Genomic DNA, 15,662 nt, shown 5'->3' with positions numbered 1-15,662 from the left:
CGCAGACCTCTGCGCCCCGGAGCCGCCGTCATGGCCCGGGCGCACCCGGCCCAACTTGGCTGTCAGTCGCCAGAGTTTTTCCAGATCCTCCAGTGTCCGGGAAGTGAGTTTCTACTTAGATGCCAGCTCTTCGCATCCCGGTGCCTGAAAGCATTTAGCCCCAGGATCGCACAGCGTCCCAGCTTGGGCGCTCACTCCCTGTTTCCCCTTTTTCCTTGGACGCCGAAGATCTGGGAGTGCAGGCTCTGTCTTCCGTAGAACCCTGTCCCCTCCAGGTCCAAAGTAGTAGCTGAGGAGATGGATGAAAGGCCAGAGAATCAAACCCCGGTACTCTGTTGCTTGCTGTCTCTGTCTCTCTAGCGTCTCAAGAGAGGAAACCGTGGTTTCTTTTGAAATGGCAGCAATTAGAACTGGGAGGCTCTGACCAGAATTACATAGCCACAACTGCCTGTCATTTGACATCCTCTGTAATTTGGGCCAGCCCAGTGCAGCTGCCTCTTCCCTTTACTAGCACAAGCAGCTCCAGGAACAGCACATTCGTGTTCACAGGAAGATAAAACTGTGTTCTAGACCCTGCCCAGTTGGCACCGATTCTCCCCAGGGCAAAGGCTGTATCTGGAGCTGCCGCCTCTTCAGAGCGGTGGAGACTATAATTCCAGTTAAGGAATGGAAACGTTGACTGACAGCAAGGAAAAAGCGAGTTGTGGATCTGGCCTTGTGCTCCTGCTACAACAGGCTGCAGTGAGTCACTTTCAGGAAGCTCAGCTTGGTGACGTCCTCTCGCTGGCACAGCTTGTCTCCTCCGTGTCAGACCACACATTTCCCTGTCTTTTCTCTAGGGTAAAAGTTCCCTGATGGCTCAGCTGGGAGCAGTTGTGGCGGTGGCTTCCAGTTTCTTGTGTGCATCTCTCTTCTCGGCTGTGCACAAGATAGAAGAGGGACATATTGGAGTATATTACAGGTACGGCAAGACAGGAGAAGCTTGCAATTTCCTATTAGATGACTCTGCAGAGTCTGCTGAATATCTGTGTTTCTATCTTATTGAATAAAGCAGTCTTTTTAGATTGAGCTTTTATGTCATTGACGTGTGTGTGTGTGTGTGTGTGTGTGTGTGTGTGTGTGGTTTAAGACCTTCCTTCATATTTTGTTAGGATGCTTGATAGATAAGTTTATAGATTTAGAGACAAGCCTGAAGGAACCAGCGTTTCTTGCAGGCCATTCCTGAAATATTTTCTCCTGCATCCATCTGGGAGTCTTGGTTCCACACTACCAGGTTACCTCTTTAAAAGCTCCATGTCCCAATTCTTGATGGCAGTTTCTGAAGACAGCCCACCCTAATTTGGGAGGCTCTTCTAAAATGAACATTTCAAGAAAAACGAAAGGCCCTGCAGATCGATTTATATCGATCAAGACAACCCTTAGTACAGTGTTCCTTATAGTGAAAGAGCACATTATATCACTGTTTATTTTATTGCTTTTTTAAAAAATATTTTTTACTTCATAATACAAAGTAAAGAAGCACTTTTAAATCTTGGGTTGCTTTCCTTTTTATAACTTTGAGAGAGGTTTTGTTTGAAGTCTTTATGAACCCCTTAAATGTGCCTGTGATATTTATCTCTGGATTGCTTATGGTGAGTTCTAAAACTCTTTCTGAAGCTAAGGATGCTGCTCAACGATGGAACAGGTGTGAAGCCCTAGATTCAGTCCTCGGCACCAAAAAATACGATGTACTTAAAATTCTTTTGTGTTAGACATGTCCCTGGATTCATTATTACCATGGCCAGCTGATAACTGGATATGTGCATAACTGCTCTAATGGATTGCCATAAAATAAACTAATATGACAAGGTAAAACTTTCTTATCCTGAGTGTAGCCAGGAAGTCTGCTATTGTAATTTCACTCAGCCTGTGTGCATGTCTTTCTTTTTGCAAAAGCGTGACTAATGGTTTTCCGTTTCACCATTAGGTTTCCTAGAATATTAGGGTTGAGGTGAGAAAGGAAGAAAGGGCTCTGTGTACTGTGGACCTGGCTTGGTACCTTTCACTCTTACACTGAGTGTTTAGAAGGCTGGGGAGAACGCTGGCCTATGTGGCCTTGTCCCGGTAGCTCCTCTGTGCACTGACCCAGCCTCTCCCTCCCCTCTGCAGAGGAGGTGCACTGCTGACTTCCACCAGCGGCCCTGGTTTCCATCTCATGCTTCCTTTCATCACTTCGTTTAAGTCCGTGCAGGTACATTTGGCCGGTGGGCTACGGTGGGGTGACTGCGCGTTTAGGTTGTTGATTAGGACGTGGTTGGAAATTATTGAGCCACTGGGTGAGGAAAATGCCTTTTCGGAGACTCACGCTGGGAGCTTTCCTTGGTTCTTGAAACAGCTGAATGGAGGCATTGCTTCGCCTGGCCCATCAGCTGGAGGTAGGGGTTACATCTTCAAGACGAAGCCAGAGAAGAATCTACTACTGTGTCCAATATGTGGCCCACGGGCCACTTGCCCTCTTTTTTTTATACTATAAAAATTTTTTTAAAAGAAAGGCTATTTATTTACTTTAACCATGTCATATATTTTATATATGGCCCAAAACAATTCCTCTTCATTCTATGCAACCTAAGTAAGCCAAAAGCTTGGGCACACATAGTAGACGAAAAGTCATGTCCCAGGCTATCATGTTATATAGAAATAAAATATGACAGTTTTGCTGGTTCTTTCTTGAACTTCAGAAAAGTGGGCTTAATTTTTTTGGAAGGAAGAAGAAAGTTGGATTGGACAGGGATATGACATCAAAAATAGGAGCAAGATTAGCTGTGACAGATCTAAAGCTTGGCTAAGTCAGAGTAGACATCTGTAAAGTAGACCCAACTAAGAAGAACGAGAAGATTTCATCTCTTAAACTACACCAGCAAGATACAAAGATCCCTCAGAGTCACTTTCCTCTGAGTGCTTTCTCCCTCTTAACATGCTCTATGGCTTCCACAGTGCATTTTGGTACTGTATCTCATTTGAGTCCCATAGTAATCCCAAGAATGGGCGAAGCAGGTTAAGTAAAGAATCTACTGTTTCCAAACTAGCAGATAGAAGAGTAAAGTCTTAGGATTCCTTAACAAGTTCACCCTCGGGCCGGGCTGTAATTTGAATGTCTTTCTGCCAGGCAGCTTGAACTGCTGCTGCTACCTGCATGATTGCTCGAGCAGGTGGCCTTTTATTAATTTTGTTGGTAAAAAAGATAATAAAAGTGTTGAGATCCATGTGTACCACTGGTGCAATCTTATTAGCTGGTTGTAATTGGACCCACACTTGTACCCACCCCGTGGTTTTGTACCCATCTCATGATTTTTGCTCTCTAAAGTATTCCTGGAGAAAGGACCTCTGTGGCAGCCCACTTTCAGGTCCCCTCCTGTCTCTCAGGAGCTATCTCTCCATAAAATCTTTGCTACTCATAACCTCCCTAGGATTCATTCTTCTATTTCAGGGGACACACACTTGGCGTTTCTAGCATCTAGTAGGTTGGGAGTTATATTTTCTCCTATAACATCAGGAAGGAAGGTCAGATGGGATATCCTTATGTAATATAGACAAAGCTTAACCCAAACAAGTGAGCAAGGATGGGACCATTTGGGATTCTGAATAGGAAGTGACTTTGTCACTGCCTACCTGACAAAATGTGATGTTTCTTCTATTCCCAGACCACACTTCAGACAGATGAAGTGAAGAATGTACCTTGTGGGACCAGGTAAGGTGCCCAGAATAGAGTTGTTAAACCCCAGTAAGTAAGTGGAAGAGACTAACTGGTTGGCTGGTTGGCCGGTTGGCTGCAGGAAGAGACAGTGACACTGTCCAAATTCCCTATCCCCGCCTCGCTCTGTTCAGAGTTACCAAGGCGATAAAGTGCAAGAGAGAAGACCCCGGGTTTGTGAAGGGCCAGAGTGCCACAAGCAATATTTTTATGATTAATATTTGAAGAAAAGTGATGGTGAAGCCAAAGTGAGAAACACAGTCGTGTGTTCATCGAAAGACATTGTTGATTCAGAAGATGTAAACTGCATTTTTCTGACTGGAACCCTGAAGGTCTTACTGGAATCTCTCTGTGGAGGTGTTTGGAGGTGTCATGCCTCAGGAGATTGTCTTGTTGCTGTGAGCTCTGTGGATCTCCTTAGAGATCCAGGATGCCTTACATTCCATAAATGCTTCTTTTCTGCCAGTCACACATCTTAGGAGACTGCGTCAGATGCCGGATTTATTTAATGACATCTTTGCCTCTTCTCCCTCTGATAGTGGTGGTGTGATGATCTACTTCGATAGAATTGAAGTGGTGAACTTCCTGGTTCCAAACGCAGGTATGTCTTCCGGTGTCCACTCCTCAGCAGCCTGCTTTCCTTCATTCTGTCTTGGCACCTCCAAAAGGGAAGGCTGCTCTTTGAGAAAAAGTTTGATAACGGAGTCTTGCATGTTCCTAGCTAAGCCTCTCTCCCCACCCTTCTCAGTGTATGATATAGTGAAGAATTACACTGCTGACTATGACAAGGCCCTCATCTTCAACAAGATCCACCACGAGCTGAACCAGTTCTGCAGCGTGCACACACTTCAGGAGGTCTACATTGAGCTGTTTGGTAACGTGTCCCCCAGTCATGCCAGGCTTTAGCAGCCCAGTGTCTCCCCACTGCCTGGTCCTGAGCTGCTACAAGATAGGGTGGGTGGTGCACGGCCACGGGTCATGGGATTCCTGGGAAATGTGGGTGACAGTGCAAGACGATCTTGGGGTGGTTGGGCTGGGAGCACAGGAATAACAGTGGAAGAGAGTATTCACTTCTGGCTCAGATCAGGACTGGAAGAGAAATGTGTCCTCGCTGTCCCTAAAATATCCTGTACTGAAGACAGTGTCGTTTCTAGAAGAAACTTAGACCCAGTTTCTTCATTTGAAGAAACTGTGACCCAGTATCCTCATTTGAAGAGCCCTAAAGTGAGAAAGTCAGAGCTGGCTGATAGCAGAGCTGAAACTAGAACCTTCCTCTCCTACCTGTCAGTGAGGCCCGGAGCAAGAAGGTCACAGAGCTAGGTGCTAGTTGATAGCAAAGCTGAAACTAGAATCTTCCTCCGAGCTGTCACTTCAGTATTCTTTTCTTCTGTGTTCTCAGTGTCCCATGCCACTCTGAGTGAAGGGCCCCAGGGATAGGTGATAAGAACGATATTGTACACAGTTAATTCTAGAAGGGAGTAAGACCATAGCTTCTCACAGCTCCCAGGAGGGTGTGTGCATGCACGTGTGCATGCATGTGTGTGTTTTATTCTGTCCCTCTAGAGGTGAATAGGAAAACACTAAACAAAAAGGACCCACATATTTAAATAGACACCTTTGGTCCTTTTCAGTTGCAAAGGAAGAAAACATTTTCAGTAATTGTTAGTTTCTTTGAGCTATTGTTTAAACTTGCTCCTGTCACAGTGCATGTGAACTATCTACTGCGAACATGTATTAAAAATAAGTAGAAAAAATAATAAACTTGATTCTAGAAATTTTCTAATAGCCATTGCTAAAAGTTAATGGATTTTTCTTGAAACTAGTATTGGAAAATGATAGTTCCTAGGAATTCTCATAAAATGGACCCTGAGCAAGATTTTTTTTTCCCCCCCAGAGCTGGGTCAAACCCAGGGTCTCATGCATGCTAGGCAAGTACTCTACCGCTGAGCCTCATCCTTAGTCCACGAATGGTTTTAGAAGGAGAAATCATTGATGTAGCCTATCATCACAATTAAGCAAATAGCCTTTGTACTATTAAAGATTTAGGAAATCATCAGAATCACATTTAATTTTTTGCAGGAAAAAATGAATCAATTTATTTTGAAGGTTTTGGGTTCTTCTGTTATTTTTGGATTCGTTATGCCTTTAAGAAAAAAAACTGGTGAAATCACTGCTGAGTTTTGTTTCCCGAAACTAATAGAATTTTATGAAATATTAGTTTTCTGTGTGGCTGTTTTAGGGCTTGTGCCATTAAATGAGTATTTCGAAATATTTGAAACAACAAAAGACAATGGATCTCTAATGTCCCTGAAGAGAAAAGTAAAATACTAAATTGTTACTGTCTTATAGATAGACTTGGTAACTGAGTGAAGTATAAATTTTATAGAGGAGCTGAGAAAGTGTATTTGCTGCGAAACTTTTTCTCCTGTAAATTTCACTCTTGTTCACTCTCTTGCTTGGAGTCAGTGCCTCCGTAGAGGAAACTTGCGTCCCTAATGATGCCCTCGAGCTTGGGACCTGCTTCTACACTTCCTCCCCAGGATGCTCGCAGCCTCCACTTCGGATGTAGCTGCATGACTTTCATCACCTTCTTCCTCTGCCGCCTCTTTTTTGTCCATTTCATGAGAATATTTTCTAATACTTGCTCAGAAGACGCTTACAGAGGAACAAAACTCAGTCGGTGCTTGTTAGCACCCCCTCGTGTGTGAACAACGGGTCAGGAGTAGCACTGAAACACTGTGCCATATATTTCTAGACTTCACCAGACCCATGGTACCTAGGCCCTGTGCCTAGCTATAATTTGGTCTAATAAAGGAGAGGACAGGCCATCGGGCCTTTTTTTTATTTTGAATCGAGGTCTTGCTAAGTTGCCCAGGTAGGACTTGAACTTGTTGTCCTCCTGCCTCAGGTTCTCAGAGTACTGGGATTATAGGTGTGTGCTCCTGGGGCTGGCTCATAAGGCCACATAGAGTTTGGCGGGGAGCTGGGAGTGGTAGCGTACAGGCCCAGCAGGTGAAAGGCCCTGGGTTCAATCACTAGCACCACAATATAAAAATGTTTAAAAAGGAAAGGAGGGCCGGGGATTTAGCTCAGTGGCTCTGCCACCTGCCTGGCAAGCACAAGGTCCTGAGTTCAATCCCCGGTACCAAAAAAATAAAATAAAATAAAAAGGAAGGGAAGCTAAAGTGGAATTTTTATGAAAAAATAGAATAGTGGGTATTTGTAGTTGTCATATCATTAGGCCCACATCATTCAGGAGGTGCTGACTGATTTTATGACATTTCTTCCTCAGCGCTGAGAGGTTTGTGGAAACTTAACCAACATGTAGAAACACGACAGTCCCTTGCTTGCTGGTAGGACAGTTAAAGAAAGCACTGTTTGAAAATCCTAACGGTCAAAGTGTGGTAATTAAACAGCTTCTTTTGCCATGCTGGGAATGGAACCCAGACCCTTTCCCACGAGACTGGGGAAATACTCTCTCACTGACCTATACCCCAGTCAGCAGGTTCAATTTTGGCTGCTAGCTGGCTTCCGTGGACTTCAGTTTTGGCGTCTGTAAAAGGAAGTAGATTGGCCGTTCCTTGCTTGGGCACAGCTGACCAAGAAATGGCCACTTAAAGCAGTTAGCAGCTGACAGTGAGGGAGGTGGTTCTATTTAGAAGTCCCAGCCTGCTTCACCTTCAGTCTTTGTTGGGACTGTTCAGTGCTTGTCTATCTTTAGGAAGCTTCTAAAATTACTGGATTTAATTGCTCATCTATTTTCAGAGGACTCAGCGTAGCCGTTCTTTCTGCTTTACTGAAACTGCGGGCCTGCCTTCTCTTTTACTGCAATTATCTAGGGAAAGGCTGCTGCCTGACTCAAGGAATGTGGCAGGATTGTTCTTTTTCTAAGCTCAGTCTTTTGTGGGGCATGATTAGGTAACTTTTACCTGTGGCCACAGAACAAGTATTTCTACATGTTGCTCCTGTGACGGCTGCTTAAGTGTGCGCCTCCAGCAGCCCAACAGACCTTTGGGCCCCTGGACTTGTTAAGTACATGCCTTCACAAAAACCTTGTGCTTGTCCGGTACATTCTTGAGCTGGTATTCCCACTTGTACCATGCCTTCTGCCTTCCAGGGTGTGTAACAGTTCTTTTTCTATGTCCTTCTTGATTCCAGATCAGATTGATGAAAATCTCAAACTGGCTTTGCAACAGGACCTCACTTCCATGGCCCCTGGACTTGTCATCCAAGTAAGCTTTGCCAGCGTGGCAGCGTCCCTTCTCCGAGACATTGCACCTTCTCTTTCAAGGGATGTCCTTTTTGCACAGGAGGGTCTAGCACCTGTGAGAATGTATGTCCCTTAGTACTCTGACCTTCCCGTCAGCTGCCGTTTGTGTCCTTCTCCAGGCTGTGCGGGTGACCAAGCCCAATATCCCTGAGGCGATCCGCAGAAACTACGAGCTGATGTGAGTATGTCCTGTGCCTCAGCTGTGCCAGGCTCTGCAGTTAACTCCCTTTCTTAAGCATCTAATAAGACCTGTTGCGCTATCAGATTGGGCTGGCGATCAGGGCCCGTGCTGGGCTTCCTAACTGACTTGAGTGCACAGGGAACCCTAGGAAGGCTGTGTGCTGTGTTCAGTGGCTCGTGCCAGAGATGGAAATATGACAACAAGATAGTGCACAGGCAGGTGTAGCTTCCGGAAGTGCATTCACTTTCTGGCTGGATTTGGCTTTGAGACCGGGTCTTGTGTTGTCCTTGTTGGTCTGGAAGTCCTAGGCTCAAGTGATCCTCCCACCTCAGCCTGCTGAGTCGGTGAGTCTACTGGCACGAATCCCAGTGTATCTAGCCATTACGTTAGATTTTATTTCTCACAGATAAGGTATCTTGTAGGCAAAGAAAAGCTGTGTTAGCCCTGTCACTGGCAGTAGCTCTTTTGGGGCTGAGGTGAGGCAGAGCATCATGGCCAGGAGCAGGAAGTAGAGCAGACCTGCCCCCTTCTGGCAGCTGGGATACAGAACAGAGAGAGCTCACCTTTGTGACACAGTCCTTCCCCAAAACCGATGGCACCGATGAGATCGGAGGCCTCATGAGCCTGGCACCTCCCCTCTGAACACTGCTGCTTTGGAAACCAATCCTTCAACACAGGGACTTCTGGGCACAGTCCACATCCAAACTCTGGCAAGTGCTGTGTTGTTCTTGCAACAGATCGGCCTTTGCCTGAGCCCGTGGGCAGCCTTCCAGGGGAGAGCAGGAAGCCAGTGTGCCTCTCCCCACTGCAGAGTGGCTCTCCAGGGATAGTGAGTGCCTTGGGTACTTTCTCACAGCTGCACACTCTCTTCCCCTTCAGGGAAAGCGAGAAGACGAAGCTTCTCATTGCAGCTCAGAAACAGAAGGTGGTGGAGAAGGAGGCTGAGACAGAGCGGAAGAAAGCCCTCATCGGTCTGATTATGGTTTTGTGCTCCCCTCTGAGGCCAAAGGGCTGGGGTTAGATGGAAGAGGCAAGGAAGGCCCATGTGTAATTAGACCACCCCCTCTCCCACATTTCAACCGAACAGGAGTGGCATTCCTGTCCCCAGAAGCAAAGTTCACAGTGTCATATCATGGCCAGCAATAATGAGTTTAGTTTCCACCTCCCTCTTAGGTGGAGGGAGCCTTTGCTGTTCTTTGCTAATTCCCAAGATAATGGCTGACACATACTGCGAACCGTGTGCTTCCCTGAGCACTTGATGCATGAAGCTCAGTCCTCACAAGCACCCTGTGCAGGAGATGCTGTCATTACCGTGTTCTGTTGACTTGAAGCACAGAGGGTTAATAACAGATCCATGGTCTTGTGGAGCAAGTGGGGGCTGGAGTTCCAGGCCAGGGGCTCTGGCTCTAGAACCTGTGCTCCCAGTCACTACACCACATGACCACCAGCCAAGCTGTGTGCTTCCTAAAATAAAGGCCTTAAAATATTCGTTTGGGAGCCAGGCATGGTGGCACTCTCCTGTAATCCCAGCACTTGGGAGACTGAGAACGGAGAATCACGGTGTGTTCAAGGCCAGCCTAGAATACATAGTGAGACCCTGATTCAAAAAAACAAGCAAACGAGCCATCCCTTTGAACAAAGCAGCCTTGTGATTTAGAAGTTAGAGCTCTTCCTCACCGTGCTCCCCAGTGCAGTCTCCCCAGTGCCCATCTCAGGGATGGTGTGCTGCTGTGCTCTGCCCATACCTGCCTGGTGCTGCTGTCCTCTGAGGACAGCAGCGCTCCCTCTGAGCGTACCTGCCGCTCAAGTGAAGGAGGAAATCAGCTGGACACTTGAAGTTACCAGTGCACTAAGTCCTTCCTCAACCTCATTTACGCAGAGGCAGAAAAAGTGGCTCAGGTTGCAGAAATCACCTATGGGCAGAAGGTGATGGAGAAGGAGACTGAGAAAAGGATTTCGGAAATTGAAGGTGAGCAGAAGTAGCCTTGGTCGATCCTGAGTTTTGTGGGTGACAGGGTTGTTCCTGTGCTCTTCAGTCTCTGTGCTGCCAACACTGCTCACTGAGGCCAGCCTCACTCCCAAGGCAAAGGGTGGATACTATGTCTTCTGCCTCCAGACTCAGAGCAGAGTAGGAAGTATATTGCTTGCATAGGTCCGTGTCCAAAGGGCTGTTGGTCTGAACCACAGGATATAATTCTCCCAGAATTGTGCCTGCTTAAGCGCTATTAATCCGAATCTTCAAAAGATGATTGGTGAAAATAAAAAGGGAATGGACTTGAACATTTTTTGACACTTACGGTGCTCATTTATGGAGTTCTGGTCATATTCGGAGCCTTCTTTGAGGTCCCTTGAGTTGTGTAGCATGAGAGGGCTGAGATAGAAAGTTCTAGAACAAGAGCCTGAGGCAGGGGCACCACCCTGTTGCTCCACGGATGTGGAACTGTAGAAGCAGGAAGCTCATGGGACAGGAGGTGTCTGGGGTGGCAGGCTTTATAGATCATGCTATCAAGCTGCACGATTTCCGCCACAGCAGCGGTGTTGTTCAAGTCCCTATCCGAGAGAGGTGCTTTCAGAGCACTTTTTCTCTCTTGGTTGATCCTTAAGACTAGTACAACAGGAAAAGAAATGCCTTTTCCCAACTTCGTGAATGAGGAAACCAGAGAACAAGGAAAACAATCTTCCCCAGGGTCACAGATCCTCAGGAGAGCAGCTACGGGGACCAGAGCTTCGTCTCTGGGTCTGGTTGGATGGTCGGTTGGTCTGGGGGTGGGTGTTGGTGGTGCTTGCGATGGCACCCAGGGCTGCATCCAGGTGAGGCAGGTATTCTACCACAGAGTCATGCCACCAGCCACACGCCATCGTCTCCTCGTGGTCCCTGCATCCTCTCCCACCCCTAGATGCTGCATTTCTGGCTCGGGAGAAGGCAAAGGCCGATGCCGAGTGCTACACTGCTCTGAAAATAGCTGAAGCCAATAAGGTAATGGGGCAGCGTGGCTTTGGCGTTTGTGTGTGTGCTGGGAGGTGCCAGTCTTCGGGGCTGTACCTGAGGACCCCTGTACTATGTGGGGCAGGTGCTTCACTGTGACTACAAGCCTTCGTAGAAGTTTCCCTTTTATGTTAAACACGGAATCTTCAGAAACTCTGGCTGCTCTGTCTTGAAGGCTTTAAACTAGTTTCTCTGAGAGAAGCGGTTTTCCTATTACTTGGGTTACGGGATGCCTGAGAATAGAGGGGGACACATGTCTTTGACAGAGGCTGTCTTCATAGGACAGTAGAAGGGTGCCGCCCCAGATTTTCTCAAATATTCATCCTACTCATGCCTTCTTTACTGTTGGTCACAGCTGAAGCTGACCCCCGAATATCTGCAGCTGATGAAGTACAAGGCCATCGCTTCCAACAGCAAGATTTACTTCGGGAAAGACATCCCCAACATGTTCCTGGACTCCGCAGGCGGCCTGGGCAGGCAGTTTGAGGGGCTGGCTGACAAGCTGAGCCTTGACTTAGGAGATGAGCCCGTGGAGGCCGCCGCGAAGGAGAACTGAAGGAAGGAAAGTACACAACCTCAGATAACACTCAAAGAGATCTTTATTTTTAAGATGAAACTGAATGCTCCTTCCTCCCACGCTACCTTCTCGGACTCCTCAAGTTGTTGTGAAAAAGAAGAAGAAATGGACTTAAATCTGTTCCCCTTCCTGGGAAGGGGGGTTGGGATCAATGGTTGGGCTTTTCTTCAGGTGAGTAGGTTACCCGGCTTCTGCTAAGATGTGTTAACCATGGGTTTGACTTCTGACCTGCAGGACTGATCTGTCGCTGTGAATATGGCTTAGTTAGGAGCGCTGTCACCAAGCCGTGGGAGCGAGGCAGGCTGCTGCCTCCAGGAGATTTGGTTCCTCTTATCTGGGGAAATGCAGTCTGCCTTTCTCTCTTCTTCCTCCGGGCTCACAGCTGAGCAGAAGAAAGCTGCGGTGTAAGGGGTGGTCATTTCAGAGGCAAAGTTTTGTTTGTTTTCTTGCTTTGGAGCCCTAGTAAGGAAGAACTGGTGCTAGGTTTTGCAAGATTTTCTACACACAATGCTCTTTCCCTGGGGCTCAGGGTGGTGGTTGTGACGACATTTCCAGAGCCACGGCTTCCTTCTCCCACTCAAGTCTTTTTGAAACTTTTCACCTAGTCTGTGATTTGATTTCTTCTCAAGTAATCTGTCTGTTGGTTCTACTCAGTACCAAGAATACCGAAACAAATAATCAAGGGTCTTCCTGGCTGCTGACCTGGGATCGCTGTACTTGCCAGCCACTGCTGTATCTGCTTGGCGGACTGTGTGTGTGCGTGGAGTCTTCAAGCTTGTGGAGGAAGCGGGTCAGTAAGGGCTGTCCAGTTGTAATGCCTTGGCTTGTGTCAGGGATCTGACACAGCGCTGAAGGGAGCCTTTCCGAGTAGCTCGCGATGCTAATTCTGGAGCTCCGGGCGGCCACTCCGAGTGGAACTGATTCTAAGTCTCCGGAAATGGCTCTGTGGATTCAAGGCAGAGTTCATGCCCAGGGCCTTGGGCTTGTGAGGAAAGCATCAGAATGCATTCACAGTTTTATTTTGATTCTGGGTGAGGAGAGCAAACATGAGAGAAAGGTTTTTATCTTGAAATTGGAGTTGGGGTAGGGAATTCAACCCTTACAGTCCAGTAACAGTGCACAGAATTGGTGAGTGGAGGACAGCCATCCAGAGTGAATTTGCATACGTGTTTTTACCCTGCATAATCCCCGTGACCCGCTCAGGTATAGGATTTGCCCTTGTTATTAGCTGCCCCACCAAAAGCAGAAACTACTGCTGTGCCCCTCTTCCCTAGGTGAGCACTATGCATGACTCTCTGGCAGCCGTTCCCCCTCATGTTCGGCTCCATGCCCGGGCTTCTGGTTCTTCACATGGGCACACCCAGCTTGCCTGGAAGATACACACTGTTAACTCCGCTCCGCACACTGCCCTGCTCCGTTCTGATTCCTGGCACTGGGATTTTCAAACCTCTGGTCCCCACCACATGGCGACGGCCGCAGAGCTCTCCTGAGCAACAGAGTCTCCTAAGGTCAGCATAGGGTGCCCTGCGTGACACCCTCCCCTTCCTCCCCCTCAGTGTAGTCCGTGACCTGTCGGTCTGGACGTCGAGGCACCCAGTACCCCTGTCCGCAGCTCTTTGCCGTAGTAGATTCTGCAGCAAGTTCATCGCGGTTCCAAAGAGTGCGCTTCCCACGGGGCTCTTAACTCGCAAGGCTCTGGTACCAGCGCCTTCAGTGCTCGTCCCTCGACCACAGATGAGCCTCGGTGACACCCTGCCGTGACACCCCTGCCCGTGTTCATGCACGTGGTCCTGCCAGGCAGCGTCAGTCCGGTAGCCGCGGGTACCTGCCTGAGGAGGGAAGTCATGGGAGTCAGTTGTGTCCTTATCTCGGGTTAACTGATGGTCCGACTGTTTGACTTTGTCTTTTTAACGCTTAGTAGGAAATCTAATCTTAAACTGTTGGAGTCCTGAACATGTAAAATGTGATAGCCTGCAGTTCTGTAGGCAGTGAAGTATTGGCTGCTATTTATAAGTGGAACTTTTATCAAAATAAGTAACTTTATAAAATTTAGTTTTTGTAGGATTTTTCAAGGAACAGTCACTGTGGTGGAGTGTTTCTCACGCGTTAAACTTTACAGAAGTGATTGCTATTCAGTACTGTTTTTAATCACTTTTTTAAATATAAGGACAGAACGTTTGTAAGGAAGCCAAAGTTTGTTAACAATTTTTTTACAACTAAAATAAAATGGATTTGGAGGGACCTGTGGTCATATGAAGAGGGAATCACTAATGAAGCTTACCAATATATTGACCCCCAGAAAGGAGGTATTTATAAATCTGTGGCTGTTCTGATGGGCCTGTGTGTCTTTCAGCACTGAAAACTACCATGTAAAGAGTCATGAGAATGAGAAGGTCGTATCTACTGACTTGGTCTGTTTAAGTTTGATTGAAGATAAACTTTATCTTGGCAAATAGCTACTCTGTCTATAAACCACTACTTCTTGGTTCTATGCGGTAGGGTTTAGCCACTGTTTTGTTGTTTCCTTGTAAAACAGGTAATAGCCATTCAGCTTGTGTTTGTATTTCCACTCCATTCCTTTTTCTCTCTGCTTTTGTGTAGACTGGTGACCGAAAAGTCAGAGTAATTTTTTCAGAAAGCCCCAAGGGCTTAATGACCCCTTGTAACAGAGAAATGATTCTTGTTATATTAATCATTCTATAAATTATACCACTGGATTAATTGCCTTGGGTCGATAGCTGGAGGAATTGTTTGGACAAAAGGCCTCATGTGAATTTATGTCTTAGTTTTCTTTTCAGTCTTGTTAAATAAAATGAGTCTGTGTTCACATTTTTGTTAAAGTAAAATTTAGCAACAGCTACTATTAAGATAGGTGATACAGGGCTGGGGACTTAGCTCAGTGGTGCTGCCGCCTGCCTTGCAAGCAGAAGGTTGTCCTGAGTTTGATCCCCAGTACCAAAACAAAAAAGTGATATAAAGAAATCAAAAATCTTGGTTAGTGAATGAAGAAGTCCTTCCTAAATATATTGAGGCGAAAATCCACTCCCACTGTCAACATAGGCAAACACCACCATCACCAAAATAAAGCCCTTAATTTCCAAACACGACATAACTCCTAGTAGATGCTGTAGGGATTTATAATTTTAAAGAATACATAGCTGCCAGACACAGTGATGCACACCTGTAATCCCAGTACTTGGGACGGTGAGGTAGGTGGGTTGCCGGGAGTTCAAGGCCAGCCTGAACTCCATAGCTCTGCTCCAAAGGGCAGAATTTTCAGTTGACCCAAAACTCATTTTGATGCTAGTTGAATAGGTCAGTTCTGGTCTCTGTTCTGGCCAGCTGCCAAGCCTAGTATTACCAGGTGTGATATAACGGTAGTGAGTTAAGTGTGAGTTTCAGATACATAATCAGTGATCTGTGTACAAATACTGCCTTAGATGGACTAAAATATATACAGGAGTCCACCACAAAAATGCATACACACTTCAGTTCTCCGTACTAGTAGTAAACGTCTGGAAGCTAACGGCCACTTTGAGCACCTCTTATAATTTTAGAGGCCAAAGGTAACTTGTGTGAATACCATGATGTCTTAGTAAATTTAGTATTCAAATATTTATACAAGTTTTTCTTTTCCTCATATGTACAATTTTTTGGCAGACTCTGTGTATATATTTATCTGAACTTTGCATTCCTGTTTTTGTTAAATCTGGCAACCCTAATCCAGGTATTCTTGTTTTATTTTTGTTTTGGTTTTTTGTTTGGTTGGTTGGTTTGGTTTTGGTTTTTTGAGACAGGGTCTCACTATGTAGTTGAGACTGATCTGGAACTCACTATGTAGCCCAGGCTGGTCTCAAACTCACAGTGATCCTCCTGCCTCAGCCTCCCTAGTGCTGGGGTTACAGGTGTGAGCCACTA

The 15,662-nt window shown here is 46.5% G+C and overlaps 1 protein-coding gene across 4 annotated transcripts in view; it reads left to right on the top strand.

The window, feature by feature from the left end:
- Positions 1-15,457, top strand: part of Erlin2 (ER lipid raft associated 2) — a 15,838-nt gene extending 381 nt beyond the window's left edge. The window contains exons 1-12 of one of the 4 annotated variants that reach the window (XM_033765366.1): positions 16-103; positions 840-961; positions 2,149-2,230; positions 3,681-3,727; positions 4,270-4,331; positions 4,479-4,604; positions 7,889-7,962; positions 8,120-8,178; positions 9,061-9,152; positions 10,061-10,150; positions 11,016-11,158; positions 11,523-15,457. In XM_033765366.1, the coding sequence (XP_033621257.1) occupies positions 855-961; positions 2,149-2,230; positions 3,681-3,727; positions 4,270-4,331; positions 4,479-4,604; positions 7,889-7,962; positions 8,120-8,178; positions 9,061-9,152; positions 10,061-10,150; positions 11,016-11,158; positions 11,523-11,723 (1,083 nt within the window). In that variant the 5' untranslated portion in view covers positions 16-103; positions 840-854 and the 3' untranslated portion in view covers positions 11,724-15,457. Of the gene's footprint in view, positions 1-15; positions 104-194; positions 742-839; positions 962-2,148; positions 2,231-3,680; positions 3,728-4,269; positions 4,332-4,478; positions 4,605-7,888; positions 7,963-8,119; positions 8,179-9,060; positions 9,153-10,060; positions 10,151-11,015; positions 11,159-11,522 lie in introns of those variants that run through there. The other 3 variants (XM_010604673.3, XM_010604680.3, XM_010604687.3) reach the window with 3 other exon arrangements.
- Positions 15,458-15,662: the final 205 nt, after the last annotated feature.

The sequence above is a fragment of the Fukomys damarensis genome, unplaced genomic scaffold (genome assembly GCF_012274545.1).
Source record: "Fukomys damarensis isolate Sample0158 unplaced genomic scaffold, DMR_v1.0_HiC HiC_scaffold_18, whole genome shotgun sequence".
Classification (NCBI taxonomy): Eukaryota; Metazoa; Chordata; class Mammalia; order Rodentia; family Bathyergidae; genus Fukomys; species Fukomys damarensis.
Note: the sequence above shows the minus strand (reverse complement) of the source record. Positions and strands in the feature narration are given on the sequence as shown.